Source organism: Thalassophryne amazonica, chromosome 23 (genome assembly GCF_902500255.1).
Source record: "Thalassophryne amazonica chromosome 23, fThaAma1.1, whole genome shotgun sequence".
Taxonomy (NCBI): domain Eukaryota; kingdom Metazoa; phylum Chordata; class Actinopteri; order Batrachoidiformes; family Batrachoididae; genus Thalassophryne; species Thalassophryne amazonica.
In genome coordinates, this window is record NC_047125.1 from 24559091 (window position 1) to 24572872 (window position 13782).

The following is a 13782-nucleotide window of genomic DNA, read 5'->3' on the forward strand; positions in this document are numbered from 1 at the left end:
CATGTAACCCATTTCAGTTTGTCTGTGGAGTATAAAATCTATTTCTAATGACGAAAGAAGGCTCGAAAAAAATATTTTTATTACAAAACCTGTCCAAATAGACGCCTACTTTTTTGGGTGGGGGCGGGGTTACATCCGGTCCTTACGATGTGACTCCTCCCATTACAAGCTCTTTTTTTTTTTTTTTTTATACTTCGAGGAAAAAAGTCACCTTTTTATCTTTTCTGCTATTTTTTTCTAGCAGCGGCCTTGCCGTGTTGGGATGTAGGATGTTTGAACTTTTGAACTTGCTTGTTTTGGGCTTCCACTTTTTGAATGTTCAAACCGGGAAAGGTAAGAAGGCGAAAAAAGAAACAAGCTAAAACTTGTTTTTCCGACGTTATTGTCAACAAATGTTCTAATGGTTACATCCTAGTAAGGTAAATAAGCGTAAATAATAACACTAATAATCATGTTTTTACTTTCAACCTTACAGGAACGTTTAGTTTTTCCCATTTTTTTGCAACGGCCGTTTCCCGGTATTGATGACGTCATATGCAGGAGGATTCATTTCTGTGTGTGTGTTCGTTCGCACGCGCACAGCACGCATACATATATATATATATGTATGTATATATATATGTGTATATATATGTATGTATATATATATGTGTGTGTATATATCTTCAATTCTGATTCAATTAAGTACTTTTATTTGTATTTATGAGCGCTATGGTATGAGCAGTGTGTTGGTTAATTGGTTCATGTAAATAATACGTACAAAATTTTGGGTTGTTTCAAAAATATATTTAATTTATTCTAATTACTCTATAAAATAACAAAAAGCTTGCTTGCCAATTTGTATAAACGGTTTAGGGTATTTTGAAAAGCAAGTTAATTTAACCCTGGAAAACAACTTTTACAAAAATGTAAATATATTTTTATGTGGATGTCACAGATGATTAGTAAAAGTACTGAAATTTGTTATTACCAAGTTACTCAGTATAACATATATACCGTAAGATGATCTGTAAAAGTGTTAAAAATTGTTGTTCTCAAGTTTTTTGAGTATAAGGTATTCAAAATTCTTTGACAATGCTCTTTAATGAAACCTTGTTTGCAGTTTGATCATCTGGGCCTACGTAGGGAAGATGTATTGACACAAATGTCTTCTTCTTCTACACAATGTACAAGCTGTCTGTTTTCTATACCTGCTTAATCCAAATAAGGGTGGGGCTGGAGTCTATCCCAGCAGTCATAGGGTGTGAGACGGGGTGCACACAGCACAGGACGCCAGTATGTTGCTGGGCCACCTATGGATGGTCGGACAGACAAACACATTCACACACCTACGGTCAGTTTAAAGTTTCCAGGAACCCAGAGCACCTGGAGGGAAACAACGCAAACACAGGGACAACATGCAAACTCCATGGCCCCAGGTGGGAAGCAATTCCACGACCTTCTTGCTGTGAGGCAACAGTGTTGACCACTAAGCCAGCATGATGGCCTCTGTGCAAAGCCAGATCCCATATGGTACATGTCCATCATTGAATGTTTGTTTGCACCACAGGCGCACTTCACTGGCTCCAGCCCACAATCTGTTGCTGGGAAGCATCGTAGATGGGATGCAGCAGGACTGTGCAGCAGGCACTCTCTTGCTTATCTCCGTGCTTCTTCGTCGGTCAGCGACATCAGTAGCTTCTTATGTAACACTTTTTAAGCAATCACTTTTCCATGTCGACTTCTGTTTGATAGATTCAACGCCCAAAATATTGTCTTGTCATGATCTTCCTGCAATATGATGAGGATTTTTGCAATTTCCTGTTGAAACTGTATGCATGTACATGTGTTTTGTTGCTTATTCTTTACTGTTGTTGCACACAGAGCACCGGGTTGATGTAAAGTGCTACATCCGGTCCTATAAACTTACTCAGTGTGTCTGGAATCTGCCCATTTCTCCAGACATCCGGCTTTTTTATTGGTAAGCATTTTCTTGCTTTTGAACTTGTTTGTTTGGGGTTTCCACTTTGTGAATGTTTAATCCAGACCCACTGATGGGAGGTTTTTTTTAGTTATTCTTAGAAAGCTAAGAAAGCTAAATCAGAATATTATTTGTGTGTCACCCACTAACCTAAACAGCCCACAGAAATTTTGGAGGTTCTACCTGTTTTAAAGGATTCCGTTCCTGTCTATGATAGGATGGAGATGTTGAATTATTTTAACAAACATTTTATGTCTTCTGGCTCTTTGTTTGTCTCTGTGAAATCTTGCACAGGCCTCCCAATGTATGCTGGTTAACCTTTGAACTTTGTACCTTTGTCTGTTCAGGAAGTTCATGAAGCCCTTAAAGCTCTAGATCATAGAAAATCATCTGGACGTGATTTCATGGAGCCTTACTTTTTGAAGCTGGCAGCTGATTTTGTCGCAGAGCCTCTTGCGTATCTTTTTAACCTTATACCCCTGTCACACCAGAGGCCGAATGCCGTCCATTTGAAAATTCAACCTCCATTCAGGCAAAGTCAAGGTGCAATTGAAAACCTCCAGCAGCATTCTGAGTGCACTCCAAACAGTCGGGCACAGTCATGCGGTCAGCCCGAAAGTAGAGCGCATGCTATCTATTCTTGGCGTGTGTTCTAGGTGGAAAAATACTAAACGGCAGTCGAGGTGGACTCTAACTGCATTCTGACTGCATTCTAAATATTCTCACAGCATCAAAACAGCGTTCGGAACTGTCTGATCGCACTTGAGAGACATTTGCCATGGTTAGGCATGTCAAATCCTGCCAGCATATCCAGACAACACCACCAGTGCATTCCATTCAGGGTGCACAAAGGAAATACTGTAATGTGCAACGTCTGTGGCACGCATCCATTTTGTGAAGTAGACATGAACTTTGCGCAATCATACCAAAAACACAGTGTGTTGTTGTGATTCAGTCCATCTCAGAGCCGCGGGGCAGTGCACACATCCGGACGGGGTGTTACATCTCAGTCCTTCTCATGGGTTAGATAATGTATCTGTAATATTATGGTCATCATAGCTGTAACACCACGTGCAGATGCGCTGTGCCACAGTGAGTCATTGCATCTCAGTGGCCCGGCGCGACGCAACACAGCGCATTTGAACGGGGTGCCACAGCTGTAATACACATCATATGACAGATACATTGCCAGTCCATCTCATGAGTTAGAAGAGGTATCTGTAATATCATGTTAACATGGCTATTACACCCCGTACAGACGCGGCACGCTGCAAATCAGAGCCGCGGATCAACACGCGCATCTGAACGGCCTACCACAGCTGTATTACTAGTGATGAAAGTGGGCCATGGAAAAAACCCTGAAAATTTTTGGCAATGGCTAAAGGCCGGAAGCTTCTGGCAGGGCGTCTGGGGGTTCTCCACCTGAAAAAAATTAAATTTCAGATGCATTCTGGTGCATTTTCAGGTCTATTCAGGCCTTTAATCCAAAAAACATACATTGTGGTTTAGAAGACTTTCATAAATACCTGGTGTGTCTATGAGATAGAAATAAATATCAGCATATTGAACATCTGGCCATTGTGTAGGATCACTTTTCTATCGCCCAGGTTCGAGTTGGTACAGACAAGATGCCAGTCCTGCTGCTACTAATTTGGTTTTATTTCGCTCCCGGGTGGTATTATCCAAGCCCTCTGAAAAGTTGAAGGCCACACTAAAGTCCCAACAACAGAAATATAACAAAATTCAAACAAATAATTACTTAAATCTGGAATTCAAGAGCAAATACCAGTCTCAAAAACGCACTGTATCTCAACGGTAAAACATGGCGACAGCCGCGCATTTTCACACCAGCAACTGACCTGACGCGGAAGTAAACTGGCAGTGATGTGGCTGCGGCTAAATCAATACTATAAAATTTTGAGGCTGGGAAATTAAACTTTCCCTTTAGGGGACCCACCGAGTGCGAGTGCTTTTTGGCACAAATGAGTCACCATAGAGGAAGAAGCAAACAAGGAAAAACTCACCTTGCAACCATTGTGTTTAGCGTCCAAGCTACCTCCATTGTCCAGCATACCACATGCATATTGGCTGTAAATATCGCTGATGATATCCTTGGGGGGAACCCTCACTCCGTACCATGGCTTAAACTTCTTGGTCTTTTCGGCGAAATGGAGCAGAATGGGGACTGATAACAGCGAAATGGGGGTAAAACATAGCGAAATTGAGCAGACTGACTCCAAGTATGATTCAGTTAAGTATTTTTATTTATTTATGTACCCCCATTTCATGATTATCTGTCCTCATTTCTCTCCATTTCGTATCTTAGTATGGTCCAACCTAATGAGCTTGAGTTTGGTTCAGTTGTAATACCCAATAGTCCAATATGAGACTTACATTTTGAGTTCCACTCCAACCTCTATGTTCCTTTCTATGAAAAACAAGTTGAATAATGATGTCCAGGAAACATCTGAATCCACAAGATTGGCCATAACTAACTGAGGAGAGCCTGCTCGCATAGCTGTCTTTAAAAACATTACTGTGAGACTCAAGCGAAGTCTAGTTTCAACAAAAAGCCATTGTTGATTGATTGGTAATCCAGTTGCTGGTTGGGGCCTAGTTTGCTAGTGTGGTGCTACACTGTCCTCCCATAGGGATGTGGCAATGTGGAACCCAATGCACGGTTGACATTTTTAAGCCACGTGTAAAAAATTGAAAGTTCTATTTCATGACAAATGCTGCTAAAAATTTTATTTGGATTCTTGCAGCAGGTAAAGCTGTCATGCATAAGTCCACAGAAATCACCAACCTGGTCTGTGTTCAGCAACATGTCACAGACGCCGCCAAAGATGAGATATTTAGCGACAGAAGCACATTGGCAGTGTAAATTGAAATGGACATTTAAAGTGAAGCAGATTCTACCTGCAAGCAAAACATGTCTGATTAAGGAACAGGATTTGTTGTACTGGATTACACCCACATCCATTGGGATGCTAAAATGGGTTGTTCCAAACTAGTCTCAACCCATTACGAAGTTTTGTAGAAAATTCACTTTTTGGAAATCTTGCCAACAAACCAACGTCAAGTCCCCACTTTTTTCTTGCATTTGCATAAGATGATTACAGTGTATCAGTCAATCTTTTTGACCTCTTTCTGCCAGGTTAATAAATGAAGATGAAAACCTCACGACCCCTTCACCGCATTTTCAAGAGTGCTCATCATATGTGTCCATCGACACCCGGAGTACCATGTGTGACATGCAGAGGAACTACCGGCAGTCTATGCCCATCAAGCTGAAATGGAACGAGACAGTCATCAAAAACCCAACGATTCCGGCTTTGAGCATTAGTGAGTTTCGGCACAGTGACTGCCAAAAGAAATAAGCGTTTTAACTCATTGTTCTTCCTCATTCATTGTTAAAGTGGTGTAAAGTTACAGTTTAAGGGCATTGGATACACAAATTTGGAAACTTCTTTTGACAAAAAGCTCTGGCAGACCCTCATAATATTATTTTTGTCTGGATGGCGTAGACCCCTGGGGTTTAAAACATTCAGTCTGAGGAATCTGCTGTAGAACTGATGTTCTCAACCGACAGTATTTCACAACCCCACATGATCAGCAACTCTCTTTCTCTTTCTCTCGCTATATATATATATATATATATATATATATATATATATATATATATATATATAAAATGTGTGTGTGTGTGTATAAAAGTATTCACAGCACTTTATTTTTTCCACATTTTATGTTAGTCTAGTTCCAAAATGGATAAAATTCATTTTTTTTCCTCAAAATTGTACACACAATACCCCATAATGACAATAAAAGTTTATTTTATTTTTTTTAGATTTTTTTTCTATTTTTTTTTAAATAAAAGCTCTAAGAAATCATGAGCTCAGGTGCATCCAGTTTCAACTGATCCTGTTTTGTTGTGTTAATGTACACTGTACGACTGTCCAATGACAATAAAGATTCTTGATCATCCTTGAGATGTTTCTACAGCTTAGTTGGAGTCCAGCTGGGGTAAATTCAGTTGATTGGACATGACTTGGAAAATCACACACCTGTCTATATATAAGGTCCCACAGTTGACAGTCAGAGCACAACCCAAGCATGAAGTCAAAGGAATTGTCAGTAGACCTCTGAACCTTTGTGCCTCTGAGGATTGTCTCAAGGCACAAATCTGGGGATGGGTACAGAAATATTTCTGATGCGTTGAAGGTACCAGTGAGCACAGTGGCCTCCATCATCCGTAAATGGAAGAGGTTTGGATGCACCAGGACTCTTCTAGAGCTGGCTGCACGTTTAAACTGAGTGATTGGGGGAGAAGGACCATAGTCAGGGAGGTGACCAAGAACCTGATGGTCACTCAGTCAGAGCTGCAGCATTCCTCTGTGGTGACAGGAGAACCTTCCAGAAGGACAACCATCTCTGCAGCAATCCACCAATCAGGCCTGTATGGTAGAGTGAACAGATGGAAGCCACTCCTTAGTAAAAGGCACCTGGCAGCCCATCTGGAGTTTATCAAAAGGCACCTGAAGGACTCTCAGACCATGAGAAACAAAATTCTCTTCCCTGTAGTGATTTGCTTTGAGTTAGAGTTGAAGGAAGATTATTTTAGAATTTTTGTTGTTTTTTTTTTGTATTTGAAATAGCATAAACAAATTAAAACGTGAAATACCAAGTGTTCCAATACTTTTGGAGGGCACTGTATCTCTATATAGATCTGAAAATGGTTTGTTCACCAATGCTCCCCATCCAACATGATGAAGCTTGACAGGTGCTGCAAAGAGGAATGGGCAAAACTGCCAAAAGATAGGTGCACCAAGCTTGTGGCATCATATTCAAGAAGACTTGAGGCCGTAATTGCTGCCAAAGGTGCATCAAAAAGTATTGAGCAAAGGTTGCAAATACTTATGAACATGTGATTTCTGAGTTTGTTTGTTTGTTTTAATAAACTTGCAAAAAAAAAAAAAAAAACTTTTTCATGCTCTCATTATGGGGTGTTGTGAGTAGAATTTTGAGGGAAAAATGAATTCCATCCATTTTGGAATAAGGCTGTAACAACAAAATGTGGAAAAAAGTGAGCGCTGTGAATACTCTCTGGGTGCACTGCCTACATGCATATCTATCTAGATAGGTAGATAGAGAGATATGTATGTGTAAGTTTTCAACCGTTCCCTTAAAAACTGTTACTTGATTCTTTTCTTGGTGTGATTCTTTTTCTTTCTAGTGAGTCCTCCTCCCATGAATTGGACATATATTGTTAAAGGAAATCGTGCCAATATTATGTGGACTCCTCCTGATTTTGGTGACGATCAGTTATTCACTTACACATTAAGCTACACTCACTGTGGTGAAAAGACAGAGGTAAGAAACACTGATTTTGGAGTTGCCATATACATTTAGGTCAGTAAAATCATTTTCATCACTTTGGCCCTGTGTGCCGTCATAACAAATTTGAAATAAAAAAAAGTTGTGGTTTAAATGGCTAGGCAGCTTTAATTTGTGAGTATTTACACCTAAATTCAGTATCATGCTCTTAAATTGAAGTTCTTAAATTCAGCCATGTCTTGTATTATATTTAAATATTGCAGGGGTGGTGGCCAAGTGGTTAATGCACTTGGTTTCAGTGCGGATGGTTCCCGGTTTGAATCACACCCCTGCCACATTTCTCCATATAATGTGGAGTTGTGTCAGGAAAGGCATCCGGTGTAAAACCTGTGCCAATTCAACATGCAGATCCACCCTGGATTTGCTGTGGTGACCCCGAGTGAAGAACAAGGAAGCGGCTGAAGGAACTTACTTGTATTATTTAAAATCAATTGTTCTGTTACACAGAGTCAGAATGAATAATTTGTTATTATTGTCCAATGATGAAGAGACCGATTTGTATTTTTTTTTAAAGCATGTATTTATTTGAGACCCCTCGCAATGAATGACACTATGTCTGGTTTACTACAGGTTTGCAAGTTTTAAAATGTGGTCAAACACCATAACACTTGAAAAAGAAAAAAAAAAAGCAAAAGCAAAAAAACATGTATTCTAATGTTCTAACTGTGCACACTGAGGATTGTGTCTTTCAAATGGTCAAAATAACGCGCTTTGTCCATTTTGCAGGTTTGCCTTCGTGAATATGTAATTTCAAGTCTGTCCACCCGAGTGTGTAAAATTATGGGAGGAAATATGCAAATTAGTGAACTTTTCACACAAATGGTTCGTCAAGGTCAAAACGAAAATTTACATTAGAATTTAGCAATAATTAAATGTCTACAAAGGTCTTGATTTAAAACTGTAAATGCCAGAGTTAGGTGGCAGTGTTCGTGTAACGACACACACGAGGTGAATACTTGCAAGTTGATGATTGAATTTCATTTTGTGCTTATTAAGACTCCCAAAATCTTAATTTACATCATGCTGTCACATCACTTTACCAACTGCTGTCATTTGCACAATTATTCTTTGCAAATAATCTGCAAAACTGTCTTCACCCCATTGTGCAAATTTTGAAATGCTCACGCAATTTAGCACTCATCAGCTTGTATCTTAATAAATCAGGCCTTAAGTGTCATTTTCTTTGTTCCTTTATTTATTTATTTACTTTTTATTAGGATTTCATGTCAAATATACTATATCCAACATATACTGTAGCCACTGTGTGTTCATCGTCCTCATACTATCAATGTCAATTTACCGTAATTTCAAAAGCACACATCCCCGAGACAAAATGCCATTAACCAGAATTAGAAAATAACACAGACAGAACCAAAACAAACAATCAGGGAGTAGACTTTTGTTCCATCTTAATTAGTAATCTGAGAAAACAAAATCAGGCTTATGGGGCGTTAGATTGTGTATCCATTTTATTCATTATGACATAAATTGTTCCAATTTGTGGTTGACACACGCTATTATCTTTTCCATCTTGTAAATGTCCATCCATCCATTTAAAGTCGGGCTTTCCTGTAATAACCATTTCCTGGCGAATGCCTTTTTAGCTGCAACCAACAACATGTTTGGTAAATATTTGTCTTTTTTAAAACCATTTCTGGGGTAAATGTCCAAACTATATAATCTTCATCTCCAGAGGCATTACATCCTTGAAAATGTCTTGTAGACCCATGTCTGTCTCTCTCCAGAAGTCCTCGACAGTCCCAGAAAACATGGTGGTTTACATGTTGGTTCCTACACTTCCTCCAACATATAGGGGGCGCTCCATCATAGTGGGATTTCTGAGAGGGTGTAATAAAATATCTTATAAGGTTTTTTTCCATCTGAATTCCCTTCATTCCCTCTGTGAACTAGTACATTTCCAAAGGTATTTCCACATTGTTGTCCAATAATATTCCTCCTTCTTGCTTTTATGTAGTTGACTGTGACGACATAGTCCAGCAGCACTCGAAGTGCACTCGGGGTGCGTTCAGGCACATTCGGCCTGCAGTCAGATTGCGGTCAGACTGCAATCAGAGTCATATTCATCATTTAAAAACTAAAACATCCTCTTCTAATTTATATTCTTTTATGACATTTTTCCACATTTTAAAAGTACATTTCACTCATGGACTGTCAATCATTTTTATGTAGTTTTGTCATTTTCTTTCTTCTTACAGATTACACACTTAACCAACGTAACATATCAGTTGACGCTGGACTCCGCTTGCAATTACTGCATGGTTATTAAACCAGTCTACCAATACTTGGGCGGAAAAACATACTGGAGTGACGAGAAATGTTTTGGTGTCAACATTACTGGTAAATCTGTCATATTATTTCAATGTTTAACCCCTTAATGCCTATTGTCGCATATATGCTACAATATTTGACTCAAATATGCAACATACCAAATTGACCAGTATGCCCATTGTCGCAAATTTGCAACATACCATTATTATTATTATAACATTATAACATAAATTATTACCAAAATACCAAAATTACTATTTATTTTTTGTGCAAAAGTGTAATTAATAATCTCAACATTATTTACCATCTACTTAAAGGCAAAAACACACACAAAACATTTTTTATATACATTTTTTATATATAAATTCAGGCGTTAAGGGGTTAAAGGTGTACCGCCTCTGGTTTTCTTTCTTTTTTTTTTTCTTTTTTTTTAAGATTTAAGTGATGAAATGAATTTTCTTTGGCACTACTGTAATTTTATTCCTTATAAGGGATTCATGATATGACATTGCCAATATGAACAAAATTTGGGCTGTGTTTGTGTGTGTGTGTGTGTGTGTGTGTGTGTGGGGGGGGGGGGGGGGGGGGTGATTTGAAGGGCAGAAATTCAAGTGATCAACACCATCACCATGACCTACATTTGGTAGTGATGTCGGCTCACGTGGGACCTTCCCTCGACATGTGCGAGAAATGCTGGGAAGCACATGGCAACAGCCAGTCAGAGTAAAGAAAGGCAGCGTGATGTCAGCTGGCGGCTCACTCTAATAAAATAAACCAAGATGGCGATTGACTCAAATCGAAATAAATGATTCTGAATCTTAAGAAACGGAATTGAATCGATTCTTGAAATTTGAATCAATACCCAGCTCTACCTCCCCCCCACCCCCCAATGAGTTTATATAGAAACTAAATTTGTCAGTTTTGTGGAATTTGAACAGCCATACAGTTTTAATGTATTGAAAGATTTTTAAAGGCATTTATTGCATTCGTAATATTAGAGTTGTATTGAATGAGAATACTGAATGAAACTTGAGAGTGTAAAAATCAAACCTGATCATTTGGAACAAAAGTTTCTCTGTTAATATACAATTTAATATATATATGTCGGCCATCTGCTGCCCTGCTCTTTAAATATCTATATCAGCTTTGGCCACTCAAAGACCCATATCGGTCGATCACTAAACCAAATTTGAGAATTTTAAATGGAAACCATGAACTACTGAATGAATGTTTGAGAATGTTGAATGAAATTTGAGATATTTTTATTGAAACCAGAGACTCTTGAATGAACATTTGAAAATATTGAATGAAACCTACAAATATATGAAATGAAATTTGAGAATTCTGAATGGAAACCAAAGACTCTTGAATTAAAGTTTGCTCATATCGAATGAAGGCTGAGAATATTTTAGAAATATGATCCGACACCAGAATCTATTGAAAGAAATTTGGAGAATATTGAATGAAATCTCAGAAAATGAAAAGAAATTTAAGAATGTTAAATAAACATTTGAGAATATTGAATGAAAATGAGAAAATATTTAAATGAAATTTGCGAAAGTTTTGAGTGGAAACCAGAGATTACAATCAAACGCTTGAGCATACTGAATGAAACCCAAGAATGTTGAATAAAAGTTTGATCATTTTGAATGGAAGCCCAAGGGTTGTTGGATGAAAGTTTGAGAATATTAAGTTAAATCTGAGAACACTGAAATTTTGAGATGATTTATTTCATTTGGACATTATGCAAACCGTAAGTGAATTTCAGAGAAGCCTTTTTTTTTTTTTTTTTTTTTTTTTGCAAGGTCAGGCTCAAACATGCATGAGTGTTACAAGCTCTGTAAAAAATGTTTTGGGTTCAAATCCTAACTTTTCTTTTGCATCTAGTTGCAGACGGGGAGTCTAAACTGAAGACATATGTCATTGTTTTCATCTCAGTGGTGTCTGCTCTCTTGGCAGCCTTGACATTTCTGTGTTTGTGGAAGTAGGTGACAGATAAAGTCTTCGTCTTCTTGCTCGACTCCCATTTGATTTATTTCTTTGGTCTCTGATGAATCACTCTGTTTGTACAGGAATAAGGACAAAATATTCCCAAAAATACCAGAACCCCGGGACTACTTCACTGATGTGTTGAACAACAATAAGGTGAGTGCTTTTATAAAATTCTGTGCTGGGTGATTGTTGTCCTGTCTCCATCGATTAATACAGCAGCGATGAGAGAAATCTGTGATTTTGGAAATATGTCATTTGAATTGGATTCTATCAAAAGCTTTCTGCAAACCTATGCACAAAAATCTCCAATTAAAGAGCCGGTGTCCCAGCTTTGGAGTCGTCCAAGGATATCTTACCCCCCACCCCCTGCAAAGCAAGTCTGCTGCAGTATTATCACCCACTTATTTCATCCTCTCCAGATTGATATGTTGCTAACAGAGTGGAAAACAACATTGATACTATTTGTCAATGAAAACATTTTTTATCTTCCTCTTTTTTCTCCTGTTGTTTCTTCGTTGTGTTGCAAGAGATTTAAAGGATCTGAAAGTTTGATATTTTTTTTTTAAGCACACACACACACACACACCCCTTCCTGCGCGTGCACCAAAGTGAGGTCCGGAAAGACGCCCATTGGGAGTGAGGACCAGCCTTTTCTGCTATACTTAAAAATAAACCGACACTGCATTTAAACGCTAGATGTCTTGTGAGGACCTTGCCGCCGACCGAACGGTCCCACCTCAAAATTGGTCCACCCTGCCTTCACTGCACATGCGTCATTAGCCGTGGTTAATGGATTAGCACCTTGTTTCTGCTTAAAATTGCACTCATGTCATCATCTATTTCAGTGACAGATATCTGAAGCTTTTGTACAACAATCATTTCCACATAAACGCAGCATTATTTCATAATAACAGACGGAGGAAGCGATCAGAGCACCGCGGCTACACGAGCTGCTAGCTGATGCGTTCACTGTGCGTCAGTCATTTCAAAGCTTCACAGAGTATCACCTCGTTTCTGTTTAAAACTGACTTTGACCTTGTCATCTGATGGTTAATAATCTCATTAATCCATTTGATCGCTTTGGGTGAAGAGACTCCGTCTCAGATGAGCGGCTGAGCTCTGAAATGACGCATGTGCATTGGAGGCAGGGCGGACCGCTCGGTCTGCAACATCGTCCTAAGTGTCCTCACTTTCCAAAATGATTCTCACTAAACAAATCCTCTACCCGCGATAATCCTCACAAAGATAGCAAGACAAACACACACACGTATGTTTAAGCCATCTGAAAACTGATTTCTCATTGGCTGTTTTTCACCTTGTGACTCAGATGACTGTTGTGGATTGGTGTATGCCCGTGGAGGAAGAAGAGAATTGTAAAATCAGTCTGGTTGCAGATCACAAAGTGGACTCATGATACATCAGTGTTGTACTTAGAGTTGCTGGCCAAAATCAGTCCCGGAGAATATTTTTGTGTGTGCGTTGTGTTTCTTGTATCTCTGAGAAGATTTACGGTGAAGAAAAAACTGGCAACTGTGTGTAATACTGAAAACATGCAGGCAGTACTCGCTCCCTATCATTTGTTTTTTTTTTTTTTTTATAGATTGGCAATACAGTGGTCCCTTGTTTATCATGGGAGTTACGTTCTAAAAATAACCCACGATAAGCGAAATCCGCAAAGTAGTCAGCGCTACTTTTTGCAATTATTATAGATGTTTTAAGGCTGTAAAACCCCTCACTACACACTTTATACACTTTTCTCAAACAGGCATTAACATTTTCTCACTTTTCTCTCCTGTGTAAACACACTCTTTTTTCTTCTGGGCGAGAAGAAGAATCCGAGTCCTCTCTCGGTGGCCACGGAGCTCTGCGGCTGCGGTCAGCATCCGCATCAAAACAGCGAGCATAGTCTTTGGACCTGTTGCCAGATTTGGCGCAGCTCCGCACAGCAGAGAGGAGGGTGGTGTGAGTGGCCCGCTGAGGCAGTGAGAGCAGTCGCAGTGATGATGACCGGTGGCGCGACTGGCCCGCCTGATCTGGACGCAGAACACAATGCGCTGTTAAAAAAAAAAAAGCTTGCAAAATTGCACAAAAAAAAATCTGTGAAACTGCGAGGCCACGAAAGGTGAACCGCGTTATAGCGAGGG

The 13782-nt window shown here is 39.2% G+C and overlaps 1 protein-coding gene across 1 annotated transcript; it reads left to right on the forward strand.

Moving 5' to 3' along the window:
• Positions 1 to 205: 205 nt before the first annotated feature.
• On the forward strand, positions 206 to 13231 carry LOC117505461. The gene is made up of 8 exons (XM_034165121.1): positions 206 to 333; positions 1864 to 1960; positions 5118 to 5305; positions 7197 to 7333; positions 9574 to 9715; positions 11534 to 11630; positions 11719 to 11791; positions 12966 to 13231. The coding sequence occupies exons 1-8, from the start codon at positions 270 to 272 to the stop codon at positions 13050 to 13052; spliced, it is 885 nt and encodes a 294-aa protein (XP_034021012.1). The 5' UTR covers positions 206 to 269; the 3' UTR covers positions 13053 to 13231.
• The last annotated feature ends 551 nt before the right edge of the window (positions 13232 to 13782 follow it).

Bases quoted from the DNA above. Each gene is read 5' to 3' on its own strand.
- LOC117505461 (XM_034165121.1), top strand. From the start codon at position 270: ATGTTTGAACTTTTGAACTTGCTTGTTTTGGGCTTCCACTTTTTGAAT. The intron at 7,334-9,573 runs GTAAGAAACACT...TTCTTCTTACAG, and splicing joins ACTGTGGTGAAAAGACAGAG to ATTACACACTTAACCAACGT. The intron at 11,792-12,965 runs GTGAGTGCTTTT...CTTGTGACTCAG, and splicing joins ATGTGTTGAACAACAATAAG to ATGACTGTTGTGGATTGGTG.